This window comes from Benincasa hispida, chromosome 1 (assembly GCF_009727055.1).
Source record: "Benincasa hispida cultivar B227 chromosome 1, ASM972705v1, whole genome shotgun sequence".
Taxonomy (NCBI): Eukaryota; Viridiplantae; Streptophyta; class Magnoliopsida; order Cucurbitales; family Cucurbitaceae; genus Benincasa; species Benincasa hispida.
The window spans coordinates 27,739,404-27,759,252 of NC_052349.1; the positions used below are offsets into that span (position 1 = coordinate 27,739,404).

Below are 19,849 nucleotides of genomic sequence, written 5' to 3' on the forward strand. Positions count from 1 at the left end.
TCCATTATAACGAGAGAAAAAAAAATAGAAACAGACATATTGGTCTTGATCATCTCACTAAGCTCGACTCAGCCTAACTCGGCTCGACTCGACTGGCTCGACTCCCTTGGCTTGGTTCACCTGTCTCAACTTGCATGGCTCGTCTTCATAGATCGACTCGGCTAGGATTCAACTCGGCTAGGGTTGTTCGCAAACAGCTGACGGCTTGCCCTGACAATAGAGATCTGGATGAACGACCATGACAGCAGACGATCGGACATCATGACGAACGAACGGTGTAGATCTGGGCGAATGCCTTCTATGCTTCGACGTGAACGATGACATGTGGAGATCTGAGAGAGATCTGGGTGGATGGTGCTTTGACGGACGACTTGCGGACGAAAACGGAGATTTTAGATCTGAGATATGGGTGGATGCGAATCGATGGGAATCTTGCGTACGAAAATGAAGATCTAAGATATGAGATTTGGGTGAACGCGAATCGACGGAAGGCTTGCAGACAGAACCAGACGAAAATTTTGTGGATGGAAACAGACAAGAACTTGTGCTTGCGGACGAAAATGGACGAAAATCTTGTGCTTGTGAACGGAAACGAATGAAGGCTTGCAAATGGAAACGATGGATCGTTTGAATGGCGACGACAGGCGTAAACGAGAGAGTAATAAATATTTAATATTTAATAGTAAGGCTCTGATACCATGTGAACTGTATTTTTCCTTTCATCAATAGTGTAAAATATAGAGTATAAATAGGTATACGAGGTACCTAAATCTTAACCAAAAGTAAAACCAACATAACCAACCTAACAGTCCTATCAAATTTACAATTTAACACCTACATTTAATCTTAGATCCATATACATTTCTATAACATCATAAATTGCAAGCTTATATCGATGTTCTCTTAATCTATTTCTATCTTACACCAAGGACCTAACAAGAACACATTCCTCTTAATTTTTATCTTTAAATTTTTATAAGAAACGGTGGAACCAAAACTATTTGATTTTGCCAAAATTACACGTTAAATGCTGAATTAGAAATTAATACATTTTGGTTGTACTTAAAAAAAAAAGAAAGAAAAGCAATATATTTATAAAATAAACGTCAACAACAAAACAACCCTAAAATAAAAGTTAGTTTATACAAATACCCCTAAACTTTAATGGTTTCAATTAAATTATTAAATATATTACTTTTCTAAATCGTCTTATCAAATAAAAAAATTAATGTGTGATAGTCAATATATGAAACTAAAAGTCTTACATGATATTATTTATAGTTATATGGGAGATTTTTTTTTTTTTTAATACCACCTACTTCAGTCTTAAAACCTTCTGGAAAATTATAATCACTCTTCTAGCTATATATGGAAGATTAGAATCTTCTTACCGCCTACTTCATCTCAAATGTTAACATGAAAATCCTTTATATAATCAATTTTTACTAGGAGTGAGTAGTGATTAGTCAGAGTCGATTTTCTAACCAAATCGTTGTTGAACCGACCGTGATCGGTTTAGCTAATTAGCAAACGATCTTGACCGCTGAAGAACACAAAACCGATCGATAAGTTCTTGTCGGTCAACTCAGTTTTTCGGTCTATTGTGTTCACCCTTAAATACATTAATTGTCAAATCAATATTTATGTGAATGTTATTGTTGTAAAGTATGTCACATCCCTGTGAAGATATTTTTCGAAACAAAATTCAAAGTTCAAGGATAAAAAAGATTTTTTTAAAAAAGTTTATAGACATAATAAAAGCATACTCTAAAATGGATCAAAAGTATTAAAGAAAAATGAACCAAAATATTTATAAATATAACAAAATTTCATTGTCTATCCGCGATAGACCGTAATAGACTACTATCTGTGTGATGATAGATACAGATAATAGTTTATCACGGTCTATTACAACCCATCACAGATAGACTATGATATTTTGTTATTATTTGTAAATATTTTTTAATAATTTTGTCATTTAAAATAATTCTCTAAAAAAAAACTATTATTTAGAATATTGAACTATTGGTTTGGTTAAAACATTTTAATGAAATGTAAGGTGTAAAGATGATTAAATAAGAAGATACGCTAAAGTATTAGGAATATGATTCAACAAATGGGAAAAGTGAATGTTTCTTGACGTCCAAACAGCGACTTAAGGTGAGGGAATTTTGTGGTACGCATTGTTTGTACTTCAGTTCTATATCACTTCTTGCCCCACCCATCACACCATACACAAACCAAACCCTTTGATGGATATTGCCTAACCAATCTCAACCTTATGTCAAGTACATATATAACTTAACTTTACCCCCCAATTTGGTTATGCTCAGTAAACTATATTCAATTACAATTTCGTTATATTAATCACTCATCAATTCAACCAAACACTTCAAAAGAAAAAATCACTTCCCTCCTCCTCTGGAAGTTGAACTATAATATTTGAAATTTGTAATTGGTTCGATTGAATTGAATTTGTTTGGTCCTCATTATACTTTTAAAACTTCAATCATCTCTCTAGCTAAGTTACATACATAAGTATGACCAATATGTTCAAATTGACAATATCGGTGGAAAGTTATTAATGTCATGAGCTTTTGTGTTAATTTATGGAGAGATAGAAACTATCATGATGGACAAAAATCAAACTTTTTTTTTTTGTCATTTGATTTATATATATAATTATTTATGCTTTTTGGATGGTTGCTTAATGAGTTCCCAAAGTTTGAAAAGAGAAAAAGTGAGCAGTACAACTGATCTCTTCTTCCACAATGGAGTAGCTTGAAAGTACAGTAGGATCAATCCAAATCAAACAGCTAATTTGCTTCATTAACGATTAATTAAGGTCTTCCAAATCTTGATCATGAAATGATCTCTATATAAAGATCAACACTTTATGAAACTATTTCACTACAGAATACTACCAAGTAAGCAACTTTTATGTTTCAAAGTTCAAACAATGGCAAGAAATGCATCATTCTTGTTTCTAATGATGATGGTTTGTTTGTCGGAGGGAGTTCTTGATGGCCATTATTACTCAAACACATGTCCCGATGCAGAAAAAATCATCCTCCAAACCGTCTACAATGCTTCCATTCATGACCCCAAAGTCCCTGCTCGTCTTCTCAGGCTCTTCTTCCATGACTGTTTTATAAGGGTAATCTCCCTAGAAACTTTTTGTCATTTGTAAATGTTGTGGACATGACTTGAAATGAGTGAGTATTATGGAGAATTGTTCATATTAAAGTGTACAAACTGTTGCCTTTTTTATAGGGATGTGATGCATCGGTGTTGATAGACTCGACGCCGGAGAATCAGGCAGAGAAAGATGCACCTCCAAACATCTCGTTGAGATCATTCTATGTGATCGACGAGGCCAAAGCCAAGCTTGAAAGTGCATGCCCACATACTGTTTCTTGTGCTGATATTGTCACCATCGCTGCTAGAGATGTAGTAACTTTGGTATGTAACTTGATTTGCCCCTAGAATTTTAAGATTGTCTCTTTTGTTTTCATACTAAAAAAATTCTAGTAGATATATGAACCTTTGAAGTTGTTCCAAAGGTTTTGATAACTCCTTCAACTTTCATTTTGTGTCTAATAGATATCATTGTGGTTCACTTTATTAGTTTAACAATCAAGTAACATAGTGATCATATTACTTAAAAGAATGATGTGTGATAAGCTGATCTAGGTAGGTTTAAACTATTTTGAAATCAACTATCAAAGAAAAAACAGAACACATAAACAATAGAGAAATCGACACAAAAATTTATATGATTCACTAATAATGTATTAGCTATATCCATGGAGCACATCAAATTTATAAATATCAGAATTTGAATTACAAAAGCACCTAAGTAACAACGAAATGCTCGTACTTGGTCATTTGGAACGTCAGATAATAGTTCTAAGGCATTCCAACATAGACATTTGATTTAAAAGTGTAAAAGAAACTGGACTAATAGTAGGGAACTCTTAGAAATAAGATTGAAAGTTTGGACCGGTATAAAGCATGTAAAACTTTGAAAATTCAATAGACATGGCTTAACAAGTTAACAAGTAGGCTAATAATTTAAGCTAAATGTAGAGTTCATCCTAGGATTTATCATTTAAGATTAGTAATATTCACTTTCCCTTCCTTTGTGTTTGAAAAATATGCAGTCTGGAGGCCCATATTGGAGTGTACTCAAAGGAAGGAAAGATGGGAAGATTTCTAAGGCTTCTGAGACTATCAACTTGCCAGCTCCAACTTTCAATGTGTCTCAACTCATCCAGAGCTTTGCAAACAGAGGGTTAGAAGTTAAGGATTTGGTTGCTCTATCTGGGGCTCACACACTTGGATTCTCACACTGTTCTTCCTTTCAATCTAGACTTCGCAACTTCAGCTCAATTCATGAAATTGATCCAACTTTGGAATCTAGGTTTGCCCAAATTCTAAGAAACAAATGTCAAAAACCGAATTTGGACAAAAATGCTGGACAATTCTTGGACCCAACTTCCTCAACCTTTGACAATGTGTATTACAAGAGACTGTTGGAAGGAAAGGGTGTGTTTGGTTCAGATCAAGCTTTGTTTGTTGATTCTAGAACTAGAGGACTTGTTGGGTTGTTTGCTCAAGATCAGAACTTGTTCTTTAAGGAGTTTGCAGCTTCAATGGTGAATTTGGGTAATCTTGGGGTAAGTCAAAATGGAAATGTCAGACTCAATTGTCGGGTGGTGAACTGAGAGAGAGGGAGAGTTTTTTTTTTTCCACAAAAGTTATGTGATGTTGAATCATTACTGTTTCAAATAAAGTGAGAAAGATGTCTCTTACATTAAGAAAGTCTTTATATATAGTATGTCAAATACTATAAATCATTGTAACAGACGAATTTGAAGAACAAGATCACTAAAGAATACCGTGTTTAACAATAACCATCTTCATCTATATCATACTTGTTATCAGATAGACATATTTTCTACCCTTGGTTTCTGCCAAAAATGTTGATTTCAAACATAAAATAGTCCTCCGGTATTGATTGCTCTGGCTGATCGAAGTGTTGTGTAAACCCCAACCGAACTTCTCATGTCCCCTTCCCAATGATAGAACTTGATATGCTTAGCACTTAAAACAATATTTGTTGAAAATGCGATCAAAGTATCACATTAAATAGTTAAATGAAAGATCATTATAAGATATGTAGGAGTTATGTTATTCCTTTCAAGTAGTATCAAAATCATATCCTAACTTAACCGGGTCAATGGAATCGTCAAATGTCAAACAAAGAAGTTATGAACCTCAATGACATAATCATACTTAGTCATAGTGAATTTGTGGTTGAGCTTATTGGACCAGCAGGGGAGGATTTTGTTTTTTTTGGACTTATAATCCTTACCGTGAAGGATTTCTCTTCCCAGCATTGTTGGAGATGAAAGAACTGTCAGCTCAACTTTGACCCTTAATAGCTTCAGGTGTATAAACTTCAACAAGGCAAGTTGAAATTGGTGAAGTAAATTTTCTGGTAACAAAAGTCATCAACTCCATGTCCATCTTCTACTGCAAGGGAAAGTGAAGGATAATTCAGATCCCATCCTCTTCCATGTCTAGAACTGTTGCGAACTCCTTGATCACCATCAGAATTTGAAGTGTTGTAGACTTGTTTGCAAAGAAAGTTGTAGTCTAATTTTGATATATTGAAATACTTGGATTAACTGCTTTTGCAGGTTTTAACTAACCAGTACTAAAATGTCATTTTCTTTTCAAAGGCAACTCCATTGACATGGGACACGACATTGATATTCCAGACAAAAACGTTACCATAATAGACTGACGACAAACCAACCGGTGAGTATCTGCCACTGGGCACAATGAGATTAGGCTGTCTGATTGTGAACTAAAACCAAACCTGGTTTAGCTTTATTTTATATAGTACATAGAAATTGCACTCTCAAAATAAGGTTTCAAGGCATACCTTGAACATGTCTGAATTGATATGTTCGCCTCTAGAGTAGAACTCAGCAACAAAAGGAGCTGAGTGACCCTTCCAAGTTTGACCAAATTGAATAGTGGCTTTTGGGTCCCTTAAAATGCAATTATCATGAAAGTCAATCTTTCAAAAGGATTAAAAAGACAAAAGTAAGATACAGTTGGTTGGTGTTACATTATGAAGACATTGGCAGCTTCTTGAGAAACAACTGCTGTAAATGACAAGGACATGGCAAATGCAATAGGCTTCATGGTAATCCCTTCCCCTCCTATTTCCATAATTGAAGAACCATCAATTATGGTTTCACATAGAACGATCTTTTCTCTAATCGTTTGAGCATCCATGACAGATCTATAACAGTATTTTGTCTCAAAGGAGCTGGAATTTGATGAATAGTTAGCAGCATTGCCTTCCCAAATCAAAGGAAATGAAGTTCCATTCGGTTTGCAAGAATTGATACCTATTAATCTTGTTTCTCAGCCATCGAGGAACCAACTGTTCGGTCGAAGTTGTTGCTATGCTATTGTGAAAGTTGATACATTCATTTTAAATAATTTTCTCCACATTAGCTCTAAGTATAACTTTGCATTGAAGTGACATACAAACGTCAAATTTGTCATGTTACAAAATGATTCTACACTTATGTTAAACAATTAATTAAAAACTAACAACAAGAACATAAACTACGTCTGTATATTTAGAGTAAGATATAGGCCTTTCAAAGTTCAAAGGGACCAACTTCTTTAATTTTTTATTTTTATGCTAAAACCAGAGATACCAAAGCAACGTAGATTTGAAAAGCGAACATAAAACAAGATTTAAACTAAATCGTCTTTTGTTCTTTAAAATAAAAATTAAGGTGGGTTCAATTTCTATATGCTGAGACTTGTCGTCATCAATCCATCAACATACTTTCAATAATGCTAATGGACCCCCAAAATTGTGCACAAGAAACTTATCATAGGGCATTTAACAAAACAAGCCAATATATGAACTTAGAAAAACTCTTATCATCTCATACTATAACAAAACGTCGTTCTCTTGATAATTAGGGGGTAATTTTTTCCATTGATTCATTAAGGATTAGTCAGATATACAAGCAAAAATGGCATAGTTTACCAATATATATAAATGGCCACAAAAAGATGGCAACTTTAAGTAACACGCCTAACAAAAGAAATGAAAAATCAAATTTAGAAAATTAAATTCCTTAGGCAGAACAGTGACGATGGTAAATATATCAGAATGGCATCATATGCAGTAGAATGTCATATAATTCAACCAGCCACTTAGTAGTACAACTTACAAGATTATGAACCACGTCATTTCAACAAATGATAAACTGAATTCTATAGCTTATTCCAGGAACCAACCTGGATGCAAAAAAACAATAATAATAAAAAATAAATAAATCGACATTGACGGAGCTCTTTTCCAAGATAAAATCTGGTGTTTGGCCATAGAATCAAATGAAGAGGCTACCTGAGTGATCAATTTGCAGTAATCATGACATCAGGAGGCCTATAAACAACCAAATCATCATTAGCACATTCTTGATCACGTGTAGATGATTCAATTTTATATGTGTCATATGTATGTATATGAGTAGATGAAGATACAAAGTTGGACATGTAAAATGGAACCAGATATTACAAGAAAACAGAAGGATTAGGTTACAAATATTGCTAAATAACATGAAACTCAACTAAAAAACCGCCAGAATTACCTGAACTAATCATGAAGAGAATATGACATCTGAACGGAAAACATATTTGACTCCCCTTGTAACATTGCGAGCTTCATGCAACAAACACTTGTCCCCATGAAGGTGCAGGAGAGCCATCCCTTCAGTAGGAGACACCTACCAAATGCATAGAAAAACAAAAATGCAAGGGGATTGAAACAGCAGGAAAAGGAAAAGTCGACAGGTCGAGGTTCGTGTGTGATTGTAGCTTTGTAAGAAACTTCAAATTAAATGGCGCAAAGAAATTGGATATAAAAGTTGGGGTTCACCTCAGCAACAACACCATTCCTTGAACCATAGAAAACAGTTTCCCCTCCAACCAGAGGCTCAGAAGATGGATCTTTGGAATTGTTCGTATCATTTTTCGTTTTGTTTTTGGAACCTCCACTTAAGTATATTAACAAAGTATAATATGTGCGCTTGCCTTCTCCAAGATCAACACTTTCATCAATATGACGTCCAAAGCGCTGACCAACCTTGTATCTGAAATACCATAGTTATTGCCAAGATGTTTGTCAAGGACAGACTACATCAGTTATAGAAGCTAATAAGCATGTCATATCCACCCAAAGTAGAAGGCAAACCAGATATATAGTGTGTTTGAAATAGCCTTGTAAAAAAAGTTGCCTTTAATAAAGTCTCTTTTTCTATAAACACCTTTGGAAGAATTACTAATTTAACGTGTATTTTAGTATAATAGCTCCTTAAATGATTTTAAATGGCCAACTATTTTTTTTTAAAAGCATAGTAGCTAATACTATTTGGAACTTGGGATGGTTTCGACTTCTAGAACCAACTCTCTTACTCCCTTAGACACGGGAAAATATAGTTTCACACATCATTAAGAAATTTAGGATCTCCATGAGAAGGTAAAGCACAGAAGTCACCTGTATAATCTGATATTTGGATTCAACCCAACAGCAACTTTTCCCCGAATTTTAATATCAGAAAATAGGTTATCAAGCCCTGAACGCCAAATGATGTCTGCTAAATCAGGATCATTCACCGAGATTCGATCATTATCTCTGTAAGCTTCTCCTTTAGTAGGACCAAGGCTCCCCTGATGAACAAAACCCAATGACTCTGCAGCCTTGATGAATCCTTTTGACTCAACACATGAGAAAAAACTTGGCACCTGCATAGATTAAACCATTACATTCATTCCCACCCCAACAACTACTGAAACAACGCATTTGGAATTAACTAGTTAACAGATATATTGTAAGCTACAGTTGAGTTTGAAAATTTTCAGGAGTCGAAAAATGTACCACAGACCCATATCTGCACCTATTAATAAAAACCTTATAGAGAAACGTAATTTAAGCATCTATATCCAATGAAATTTCTTAAATCATAGAATTCACAAAAATGAAAATTGAAGTGGGTGTGACCAGAAATATTCCAAGTTGCGTCAATAAGCGATTTATCATCATGATCTCCATCGTAAAAAGTAACCCATGAAAGGAAATTGGGGAAAGATGAGGCAGAAACAGAGAAAGGGAGAAAATCGACTCATTGAACACGAGTAAAGATGAAGAAAATGAAAACCTAATAGCAATTTGAGAATTTTAAGACAATCTGAAAATGAATTCTTACAGTGAAAAGATCATTATCTTTCAGGCGGGAGATTTGAAGATTCTGCTTGGGTTTAATGGCTGGCCACTTCGAAGAGGGATCTGTTTTCTTGAAATCCCCCTCCCATCTTCTACCCGCCATTTTTCTCTTCTTCCCCTGAGTTTCCGCCATCAGAAACCAACCTGTATCTCTATTTCTCGATGAAAGTTTGATGCGAGCCCAAATTAAGAACACCCAGTGAAATTTTCCAATTTCTTGGACGAATAAGTGGGCTTGTGAGAGTTTGGTCGGCTGCCTTAATTGGGCCTTCTAGATTACGGTAGTAATAGCCCCACATGAATAGAAATACCTTTGGGATAAGGGATAATTAGGAAAATTTCATAAAATAACCCAAAAATAAAAAAAATTCTATGGATGATCTCTTTCTAAAATCTTTGTTCTCATTGACCTTTTCCATATGTAAAATATCATTTTGGCCCTAGACTTTAAATGTCACTCTCCTATCGTTTATAATTTAATGCAACCATTTATTCTCAACCAACATTGTACCATTAGAATTCAATGCTATTGGATCTTAACCACGAGACAAGTAAACGAATATCATTTTCAATTCTTCAGTTTCACTCAAACATTAGCATCTTCCCCATTGTTCTATCACTTTAAGTCAAACACAGATCACTTTCAACTCCATTCAATTTATTTTATGGGTCTAGAGCGAGCATTCTTCGAAGAAGATCATTCTATATACCCAAAAATGAATACTGTAAGTCTTAACTAGAATTTGTAGAAGTTCGTTCACTATTATTTTTCTGATTGTGACCCATTATATACTTAATCGTGTACCATTGTATTTGCGATCGTATATCATTAGGTACATAGTCGTGTACCACAACATACACAATCGTATACCACAACATATACGACCGTATACCACAGCATACATGATCACATATTGTTAGATATTAGATCATATATCATTGTATATACGATCATATACATCATGGTATACAATTGTATACTTTATAATATACGATCGTATATCATTTTATAGGTGATAGTTATCACACATATTTATGTTTCTGTAATTTCAATGTTTGATCGATTATTAATGGTGTACTGCAGATCAATGATGTCACTTTGCATCTTTGTATTCTGTGGTGAGGAGTGGGACCAGAATGGAAGTAACTATGTTGGCAGTCACATGGAAGGTCTAAAGACTAAACATGATATATCGTGTAGTGAACTAGTGAATCGTCTACACCAACGACTAACTATCGATCTGGATAGATTTGACATACACATCAAATGTTGTTACATTCTGTTAGTCCAAGTCCTCCTCCTCCCCCTCGATCGATATAATTGATGATGAAGACCTTATTTTCTTTTGGAAGGTAGTGATGCATCTCGAATAGGGTTGGTAACGGGGCTGGGGCGGGGTGAAGGGGGGAGGGGGTCCCTCATCCCTGGCCTCGTGGAGGAAATCCACCCCCATCTCTACCCCCGTCCCCACCATTTGAAGGTGAGGATGGGGGCGGGGATTCGCCGTCGGGGAAACGGAGTCCTTGCGGGGACCCATTCCCCATTTCCTCGCGAGGATTCCCCTATTAACATTTTTTAATTGTTATTTTATTTAAAATTTGACTAGTCCACGAAAAATAAACAAAATTTAATAGACTAATCTATGAAATAAATACAATTTAGAAGCTCACAAATCCATTAAATAAGTTTACAACTTAAATTAAGTAAAGTTTGAATAAAAGTTGGAAGTCAATTAAAGATAATTTTCTTATACAATTACAAATACAACAACCACAATCATAAATTGCTCGTCTTTCTCTCTTCACCGATGACTTTACATTCAATTTTTTCTCCTTTCTTGACATCATACAATCCTTAGTTGTGAGTATTATTCCTACATTTAAAATATAATTAACAAATAATGTCACAAAAAAAAAAGAAAAAGAAAAAAACTAGACAACAAGCTTTAAAAAGTGTCATAAAAAAATAATGTTAATCCTTGAGCATACCTCAGTCACCACTCCATCTTCATCAAAATCGTTGCATCTTCTAAAATAGTTGTTAAATATTTAACCATTTCTTTTCCCGTGCTAGTACTTTATATTGTCACATATTTATAATAAAAGAAAATATTTATTAATATATTAAATGCTAAAAAGAGGTAAAACAAAATAAAGAATCTAACATACCTGTCAAAACTTCAGTTGCAATCCAATTTTAAGCGCACATCATTAAAATCAGATGATCGAGGTAAGACACATTCATCCAAATATGCATCAAACTGTTGCTTCTGATTCATATTATTGGGATTTGATACAAACAAGTCATAATCATTAAAATCATCAAATTCTATATCCTGTGATATTCCATCTAAATTTGTTGAGCGATAATCATCACCTTCACCTTCATGCTTCAACTGATATTCTGTTTCAAATCTGAACAATTTTTTTTTAATCCTTTTCACTCAAGAAAAAAAGTATCTCCATAAATTCTAGGGAAGTAAAACTCAATCAACTTCAATTTGTAATGTGGATCTAAAATTGTAGCTATGACCATTACCCCATGAATTTTCTTCCAATACTTATCAAACTTTGAAATCATATTTGAAGTCATGTCTCTTATCTCTTGAACGCTAGAATTCGTCCAGTCAGAAATAGCCGATTTCAGTTTATAAATTTTTGGGAAAAAAAGATTAATAGTAGGATATTTAGATCCAAAAGATATTTCAGTCACGTGATGAAATATTTTCAGTTTCTCACATATCTCTTTTGTTAATACCCAATCTTGATCCAAAGGCAAACACTTGAACTTTGGTTCTCGTTGTTTTAATCAATAAAAAACAGCTTTGTACTTCAATATAGTAGCTAACATAAAATATGTAGAATTTCACCTAGTACAAAAATCAAGAATCAACATCTGACCATCATAAACATTCAATTGACGAGCAGTTTTCTAAAATTTCTCCTTTTTTTTTTTTTGTATGCACCTAAAAAGACACACTACTACAAACTCTTTCAATCCCATCTCCTATCACTGCCTACCCATCTTTCACAATTAAGTTCAAAATATGAGCACAACATCGCATATGAAATAAACTCCCATCCAATATTAAGTTTCCACACAAACTATCAACAAGCATATTAATCATGAAGTTATTTATAGTACAATTATCTACAGTTATAAATGAAAATTTTCGATCAATATTCCAGTCTAACAGACATTCCATTATTTCGTCATGAAACATCTCAAAAGTGTGTGGAGAAAGGACATACATAAACCTGATTATTTTGTTTTGAAAGATTCAACCATCATCAACAAAATGTGCAGTGACAACCATATAACCTTTTGTTTGGTGGTTGGAAGTCTACATGTCCGTTGTAAGACAATTTTTCCTTTGATCTCATTCAAAAATGTCATGGTTTTCAACTTCTCAATCTCGTAAATTTTCAAAATCTCCTTCTCAGTCTCATTAAAAATGTCATGGTTTTCAACATGATCGTTTATGATTATATGAGCAATGAACTATTAAATACAATTGAAATTAGAAATACTTACATCCTTAAGCACCCATGTATTCTTCTCGAGTGTTTTGATGAAATCCTTGGTCCAAAAGGTATACACCACCATTCACTCTTCGTTTTTTGTTTTTGGATTGACTCTCTATGTGTTGTATGCTAACCATAGAACATCTAGGATCGAGAACAATAGGTCATATGATCTAACTATCCTAGTGGGAAAGTCAAGGACCGGGACCAATGGGTTCGGATTTATAACACATATGAGTGGTTCCAATTCCATTACAGGTGGGTGGCTCGTTTGGAGGTGGTTGGGGTTGTCTAGGGACATCTTGAGTTGGTTGAGCTTCTCGAGACTCACCCTTTTTTTTGCCCTTTTCACCTCTTCAGGTGTAAACTTTTCTGGCTTATTCCTTTTCCAGTGCTCAGGGCATTCAGCTTCCTCCTGCAGTTAAATTCTAAGTTGTTATAGTGTTAATGTTAATATTTCATACTACGATCGTACCTTGTTTTGAGTGACCTCTTCTTATGTTGCATTTCCTCCAACATCAATGTAATTCAATGGGAGAATTCAGGTCGAACTGGGTCCGCACATTGAATGGTTGTACAAGAAGTTGACCTTCATCGATGATTAGTCTAATTGATAGTTCATCGATGGTTCAACCTTCAACGTCTTCATCGACTGTTCAACCCTCAATAGCTATGTCAAGTATTGAAATCCTATGTTCATCAACTACAAATGGTTTCATGGGCTGCTCATGTTAATAGGTATGAATTATTCATGGAGAGGGGTTCGTCCTGCTAGTCGATCATCTTTGTACCTCATCTCATCTGTCATCAGTATAAGTTTTGACATAATAATAGTCTGTATATAAAAGTAGTTAACATTAGGATGAAAGATTTCTTGGTCAGTTACACGATCACACAGTTTAAGATAGGTGATCATGTAGTTAAAGCTAAACGATCATTTATAACTAGATGATCGTTTAGCTATAACTAGACGATTGTTTAGCTATAACTAGACAATCGTTTAGCTTTAACTAAACGATCTCACAATTTAAGGTAAGTCGCAGTGTATACATAAACACATTCTTACTTTTTTGGGTTTCCAAGATGGCGCTACTAAACATGTCCACTTTAGAATACGTGGGATTGCATTCTTGCTGACTTTAGTAGCTATGAACTTACTAGATGAGGACAATAATTCATAAACTCACACCTACACAATTAAATAGACAACATTGTTAGTATAAAACATCATAAATCAGTTGATATTGAAATAAATTGGAATAGTACGTGCCTGAAATGCATGTGCAAATCCCTTTATGAAGTAACATGTGACATGTTTGTGATTTGATGTCTCCTTAATTCGTGTACCTCCTTTTTCCCGCACAAAATGTTCTTCAGACTTTCCAATGTTCCTTTATATATGACCGAGGACCAGCCATAATGTCTGAAGACTTCGGTGTCATCGGCGATTCCAAGTGTCTTCAAATCAAATTGGGTTTTCTTATCTTTCCCCGTCGTCACCATTTTCTTTGTATAATGCCAATGCAACCCTCCTGGCGTCTTCGTCGTTTACAAATTTAAACTTTTTAAATACAGCCTCCACATCCTTACGGAGAATTGGTTTGTTATCTACCTCCGATCCTTTTCCTCCTCTATCGGCCATAACAAGTAACCAAATTAAAAACATCTTGTGTGAATGTTACCTTCTTCCCCATGATGTTGAAGCTTATGACATCTAAATTCTCATCGGTGACCTCCCTTAAAAGAAAATGATGCACAAGCTAGCCATTGAATACAAGGTTAGTGGACCAAAACATGTTTTTTGGAACATGTCCATATGTATTTTGTTAGTTTCTTTTTAGTCAATGCATTCGTCTTGCTAATGTACGCCAAACAAGTTATGGTAGCTGGAAAATATTTCTCAACTGGGTTTGAGTGCGCCATCTATAATATAACAAACATATATGATCATATATTAAAAGGTATGAGATCAAGTATGAAAGACTAAACGATCGAGGATGAAAAAGCTATATGATCGTTTAGCAAAAGCTATACGATTTTCCAATTTAAGCTATAAAATCATTTAGCAAACATTATATGATCGTCTAGTTTAAGCTATAAGATTGTCTAGATTAAGCTATACAATCGTTTAGCAAAAGCTATACGATCATCTAGATTTTAATAAACGGTCGTTTAGCAAAAACTATATGATCGATTTTATAAATATACACGACCTGGTATATAATCTATGCGATCTAATATTAAAAGCTATATGATCGATTATATAAAGCTATGCAATCTATATCCATATACTAAACGAACCTTAAACCTTAATCAAACGCATGTACTGAACTATTTCAAACAACGATAGATGAAAGTAACATACCTTTCAGATTACTAGAACGATGGAGACGGGGTTGAAATGAAGGCAAAAATGTGAAGATACGACTGACGAGCAGTGAATGACGTCAAAGTTGAAGGGAGATGTTGAGAGAAAACTGAGAGAAGTACTTGAGAGAAGTGTTATGAGAATGCAAATAGGTGCTGCTTGTAAACGAGATGGAATAGGTGCTTGTTTGGTTTTAAAAAGTAAGGGTATATCTGGTATTTCACATGTGGAAAAAGTCAACCATATAAAAGTTTTTAGAAAGAGGTCATCATAGAAAAGTTTTTTGTTTTTGGATTATTTTATGAAATTTTTCAGATAATTATAATTTGTAGACTCTCTACAAAACTTATTTTCATAAATATCTAAAGTTTTAGATATTTTCAATATAAGGATTTAATTAAAAAAGACAGAAATATTCTTTTTCATAGGTAGCCAGCGTGCATTTATTGCTATTTATTAGACAAAATTTTTCCATATTTTCCGAGCATTCTTAATGATGGAGAGAACTTTTAATAATATATATTAAATGTCGAAAATAGAATATGCATTTATTACAAATTATTATTTAGTTGATTTTTTTTTCATTTGCAACTAATGTGATTTTCTTTTTCATTTTCACGTATGAAGCTTCTTTGTTTTTTTTGAAGGATTCTTAGTTCTATTTTAAATATACATTAAAACATTGTGATAGATGTTTGAAAATATTTTAACTAAAATATGAAATATATCCCAATATATAAATCACAAATTGACTCGACTTTAGACATAAATAACAATTTATATCACGATATATATTATACATTGCATTTAAGTAACCAGAAATCCCAATAAATCAAATTTTAATAATAATTCTCTAATAGAAATGTAATTCAAAATTAATTTAACAACTTCAACATACCGCTGTATAATATATCATAAAATAGGAGTCTAAATAAAAAATCATCTTTCACACAAAATTATCAAATAAGAAAATATAACACAATATATATATATATAAGAATCCTACAATAGAGAGAAATATACTCATATATAAATCACAAATTAACTCAATATCAACCTAAATCACAATCTATATCGTACATTTCATCTATATCATAGTATATATAAACAATTCCAATAAATCAAAATTTAACAATAGTTAACTAACATAAATGTAATTCAAAATTAATTTAACAACTCAATATACCACAGTACATAAATTACAGATAGATCAATGTTCAACTTAAAACATATATATAAACAACGTATATATCATATAATAGGAACTCTAAATAAAAAATCATCTTTTAGACTAAAATACATATATCGCAGTATATATCATGACAAAATCTCTAAAAATCGTAGGGTTCCTTTGGCACCAAATCTGGACATTGAGGGTACCTTTCGTAGTACGAGGCGATGACACGAACGGACGTGCGGTTGATCTGAAGATCGGGCGTGCGACATGAACATTTATAGATTTGAAGATTGGACGAGCGACAGATGAACTATGTTGAAACATACTATTGTGCAACAGAAGTGACCAAGATCCATAAGTACTGTAATTCATTAATTTTGGCAGAAATGAAAGCATGCTTCAGCAGAAATAAATGGGTTTCAAGACATACCTTTGTAGAACTTCCTCAAAGCTTGAATCCAACTGCAAATTTCCTCTGAATCTTGTTGTAGACCACCTCAAGATCATCCATACTATCCTCTTGGTACTCTAGATTAAGTAGTGGGACTCAAAATAAGCCTGAATCAAGAGAATTTGGAGACAAGCTCACTACAACAACCCAGCGGAAGAACAACTTTCTTCTCTCGAATTTTCAGAAAAATTTGATCGGTTGCATCGTTGCAAAACACTTCAATCTCTTCAATATATTGCAGACACTCATGCAAAGAGATTTACTGCATGAGATGCAGCTAATGTTTGGATTAAATGAAGCTTGAAGATGTGGGTTGTTAGTGAGCTATTTGGAAGAAGACAATGGAGAAAATCAATTTTTCTGTATGTGTTTTTTCTTTCTTTTTCAATTTTGATAAATATTGATTTTATAAATCAATTCTTTTAATAAAATTAAAAATATTATTAATTTTACAGAATTAATTTCATAAATTAATTTTCTTAATAAAATTAATAAATATTTATTTAAATAATTTTAATTAATTTAATATCAATTATTAAATTAATTTTTACACAATTCCATCTTCAAATATTTAAATCATATTTAAATATTATTTCTCCAATTCTATTTAATTCTAATTTGAACACTTCAAATTAACTTATCACGCTACTCTAGAGCTAATCTATTTATGAGCTAGTAGGGGACTTCGTGGACCTACAGATCATGGGCTCTGACGATTCGAGATTAATTGGCTCGGCTAAACTCATTAGATCGATCTAACCCTCATCCGTTAACTAATGGGTGATTCCACTAAAGCCCATAACTGAACTCCCCTCACTATAGATATATTATGTCCACTCGATATAATAATGATTAGTAAGTTAACCCTTCACAGGTTGTTCGTAATAATGGCTGGGTCGAATCTTTGTTTTACCCCCAAAATTACCTCTTGTTCCATAAGGCCCATTGATCCCCTAATAAACAATTGATTTGTGATCCAATCAACAAATCAAATCCCTCTCGGGCCAATGAGAGGGTGATGCCTTTTGTTCAAGATCCAAAATCAACACTTGAAGGGAACAACCTATTTACTAACCCTAATCGGGTAGGAGTGAATTTCGTCTTGCACCCTATGTCCCTAGTTATTCATCCAATCTTATCCTCAAAATGGGAGGATTATTGAGCAGAGACAGTTGATCTACTCTCACCGTTTGCATGTCAAAGGATAATCTACAGGAGTTCATAGTTAGCTCAGGATTAAGGTTAAGTTACCTAGGTCATTGCTTTGAAATAATCAGTCTTAAACAGTAAATAGCGTTATAAAGTAAGAGTGACTCGTTTTGTGGTTCGATCTTGCACAAAACTCATTTGCACAGAACACCCTCACTCCTCATGTCCCAACATGAATGAATTAGGATCACTTCGTTTGTAGCACTTTACAACTCTTTGTAACAACTACAGAGTAGGCCGCATCCAATAGTGTTACCAGAATATGGCACCCAACCTTATTCATATACTATAGATCATTTTTACTATTTACTCGAACCTGATCCACTTGTATGTCTTCACATAAAGTTCAAGTACTCATGTAATTGTCAAGGGACTTAGGTTTATTGGATTTCTAAAAAAAACAATATATTCAATAGCAACTTATTGAATTTTCAGAATAAGTTCTACTGTTTACAAACCACGAGTTTTAGGACATAAAACCTAACAAACTAATGGAGGCGGCAGCTACCGGCGACAAACTGATGCAGACGATGTAGATTTTAGAGAGAGAGCCGTGTGAGTGAGAGTTTTCCAGAAAGAGAGAAACAAGCTCCCTCCCCTACGCAACGGTTTACGATGATGAAGAACGACGATAGACAAACTTGGGTGAGCAATGAAGAACGGTGACGGTTTGAAGAACAACTCTGGATGGTGAATGTTAAAAGATAGAGTTTCTTCCTAATTATTTTGTTTTCCATTATTATTTCCTTTTTGCTATTTTTCATTTGTGTATTCTCCTATATTGGTTTACTGATGTCTATTTATTCACCTTGTAGAAGGTTGATTATGTACTCTGAATTATCCTGATTTATTCAATAATATACAAATTTAACATGGTATCAGAGCTTCAGGTTTATTAGGGTTTTGTCTTATTGAAATCTAGCTATCACAGTCATATTTGTTCTTTGCCTCTATTGACCTCGATGGAGGCAGACCCAACGCCATTAAGGTTTTAGTATAGTTTTTTTGTCACGCACAGACCATCCCAATTCGCTAGACCACACAAACCTTAGCTCATCTATGTGTTCGCTACCACTTGTTTATTGCCGTTCACAACAGACCAGAATCTGACCCATCGACAAGAAAAATGTCCGATCAGGAGGAGTTAGGGGTGGAAACAGTTCGGTTCGATTTGGTTTAGTGGTCAAACCGAATCGAACCGAATTTTCTAATATGTGAAATCAAACTGAATTGATTTGTTGGTTCAAATTGAACTGACGGTTCAGTTTCAGTTTCAAATTCAGTTTTGGCATTTTAAAAAAATCTATGTTATATTTTTTTAATTAAAAAATGGTTCGATTTGGTTTGGTTTTAAATTTGGTTTTGTTCTTTAAATTAAAAATGGTTCGGTTTTAAATTCGATTTTACTCTTTTTAAAAAATATATATATATTAGTTAAAATGGTTCAGTTTGGTTTCAAATTTGGTTTTCGAAATTAAAATCGAACCGAACCGAAATAATTCAATTTCAAAATTTCTTCAAACCAGATTGAACCGAATTTTTCGATTTCACTAAATTTTCGATTCGGTTCGATTCGATTTTTAGAAACGGTTCGATTTTTACTGTTTGTATGACCACTTCTAGGAGGAGTAGCAGCGTCCCTTTTCATATCTGCACCACCGTCAGTCCGTCCATTTGCAGATCCATAGATGTCCGTCGTTGCTCAATCCGTGCCGTCGATGGAATCTTCCTCGTTTCAGATTTCGCTCAATCCACACCGTTGATGTCCGTCTATCTCCGGTTCAAATCCGTCTG

The 19,849-nt window shown here is 33.9% G+C and overlaps 3 protein-coding genes across 8 annotated transcripts; 1 reads left to right on the forward strand and 2 right to left on the reverse strand.

Moving 5' to 3' along the window:
• Positions 1-2,900: 2,900 nt before the first annotated feature.
• Positions 2,901-4,916, forward strand: LOC120067101 (peroxidase 66). Its single transcript, XM_039018513.1, has 3 exons — positions 2,901-3,157; positions 3,274-3,462; positions 4,164-4,916. Exons 1-3 carry the CDS (start codon positions 2,960-2,962, stop codon positions 4,725-4,727), a joined length of 951 nt encoding a protein of 316 aa, XP_038874441.1. The 5' UTR covers positions 2,901-2,959; the 3' UTR covers positions 4,728-4,916.
• Positions 4,917-5,115: 199 nt separating this feature from the next.
• LOC120067120 lies at positions 5,116-6,917 on the reverse strand. Of its 5 annotated transcripts, none has more exons than XM_039018565.1 (4): positions 6,143-6,917; positions 5,954-6,062; positions 5,800-5,875; positions 5,116-5,538 (listed from the first exon to the last, which is right to left on the reverse strand). In XM_039018565.1, exons 1-4 carry the CDS (start codon positions 6,310-6,312, stop codon positions 5,465-5,467), a joined length of 429 nt encoding a protein of 142 aa, XP_038874493.1. In that variant the 5' UTR covers positions 6,313-6,917; the 3' UTR covers positions 5,116-5,464. The 5 variants fall into 5 exon arrangements, with proteins under 5 accessions (XP_038874493.1, XP_038874502.1, XP_038874510.1 ...); XM_039018556.1 differs by having other exon boundaries at positions 5,397-5,538; positions 5,718-5,875; XM_039018548.1 differs by lacking the exon at positions 5,116-5,538 and having other exon boundaries at positions 5,616-5,875; positions 6,143-6,346; positions 6,429-6,917.
• A 274-nt stretch (positions 6,918-7,191) lies between these two features.
• On the reverse strand, positions 7,192-9,525 carry LOC120067107. Of its 2 annotated transcripts, XM_039018535.1 has the most exons (6): positions 9,309-9,525; positions 8,600-8,847; positions 7,982-8,195; positions 7,695-7,829; positions 7,451-7,489; positions 7,192-7,341 (listed from the first exon to the last, which is right to left on the reverse strand). In XM_039018535.1, the coding sequence occupies exons 1-4, from the start codon at positions 9,456-9,458 to the stop codon at positions 7,704-7,706; spliced, it is 738 nt and encodes a 245-aa protein (XP_038874463.1). In that variant the 5' UTR covers positions 9,459-9,525; the 3' UTR covers positions 7,192-7,341; positions 7,451-7,489; positions 7,695-7,703. The 2 variants fall into 2 exon arrangements, with proteins under 2 accessions (XP_038874463.1, XP_038874454.1); XM_039018526.1 differs by having other exon boundaries at positions 7,192-7,489.
• Positions 9,526-19,849: the final 10,324 nt, after the last annotated feature.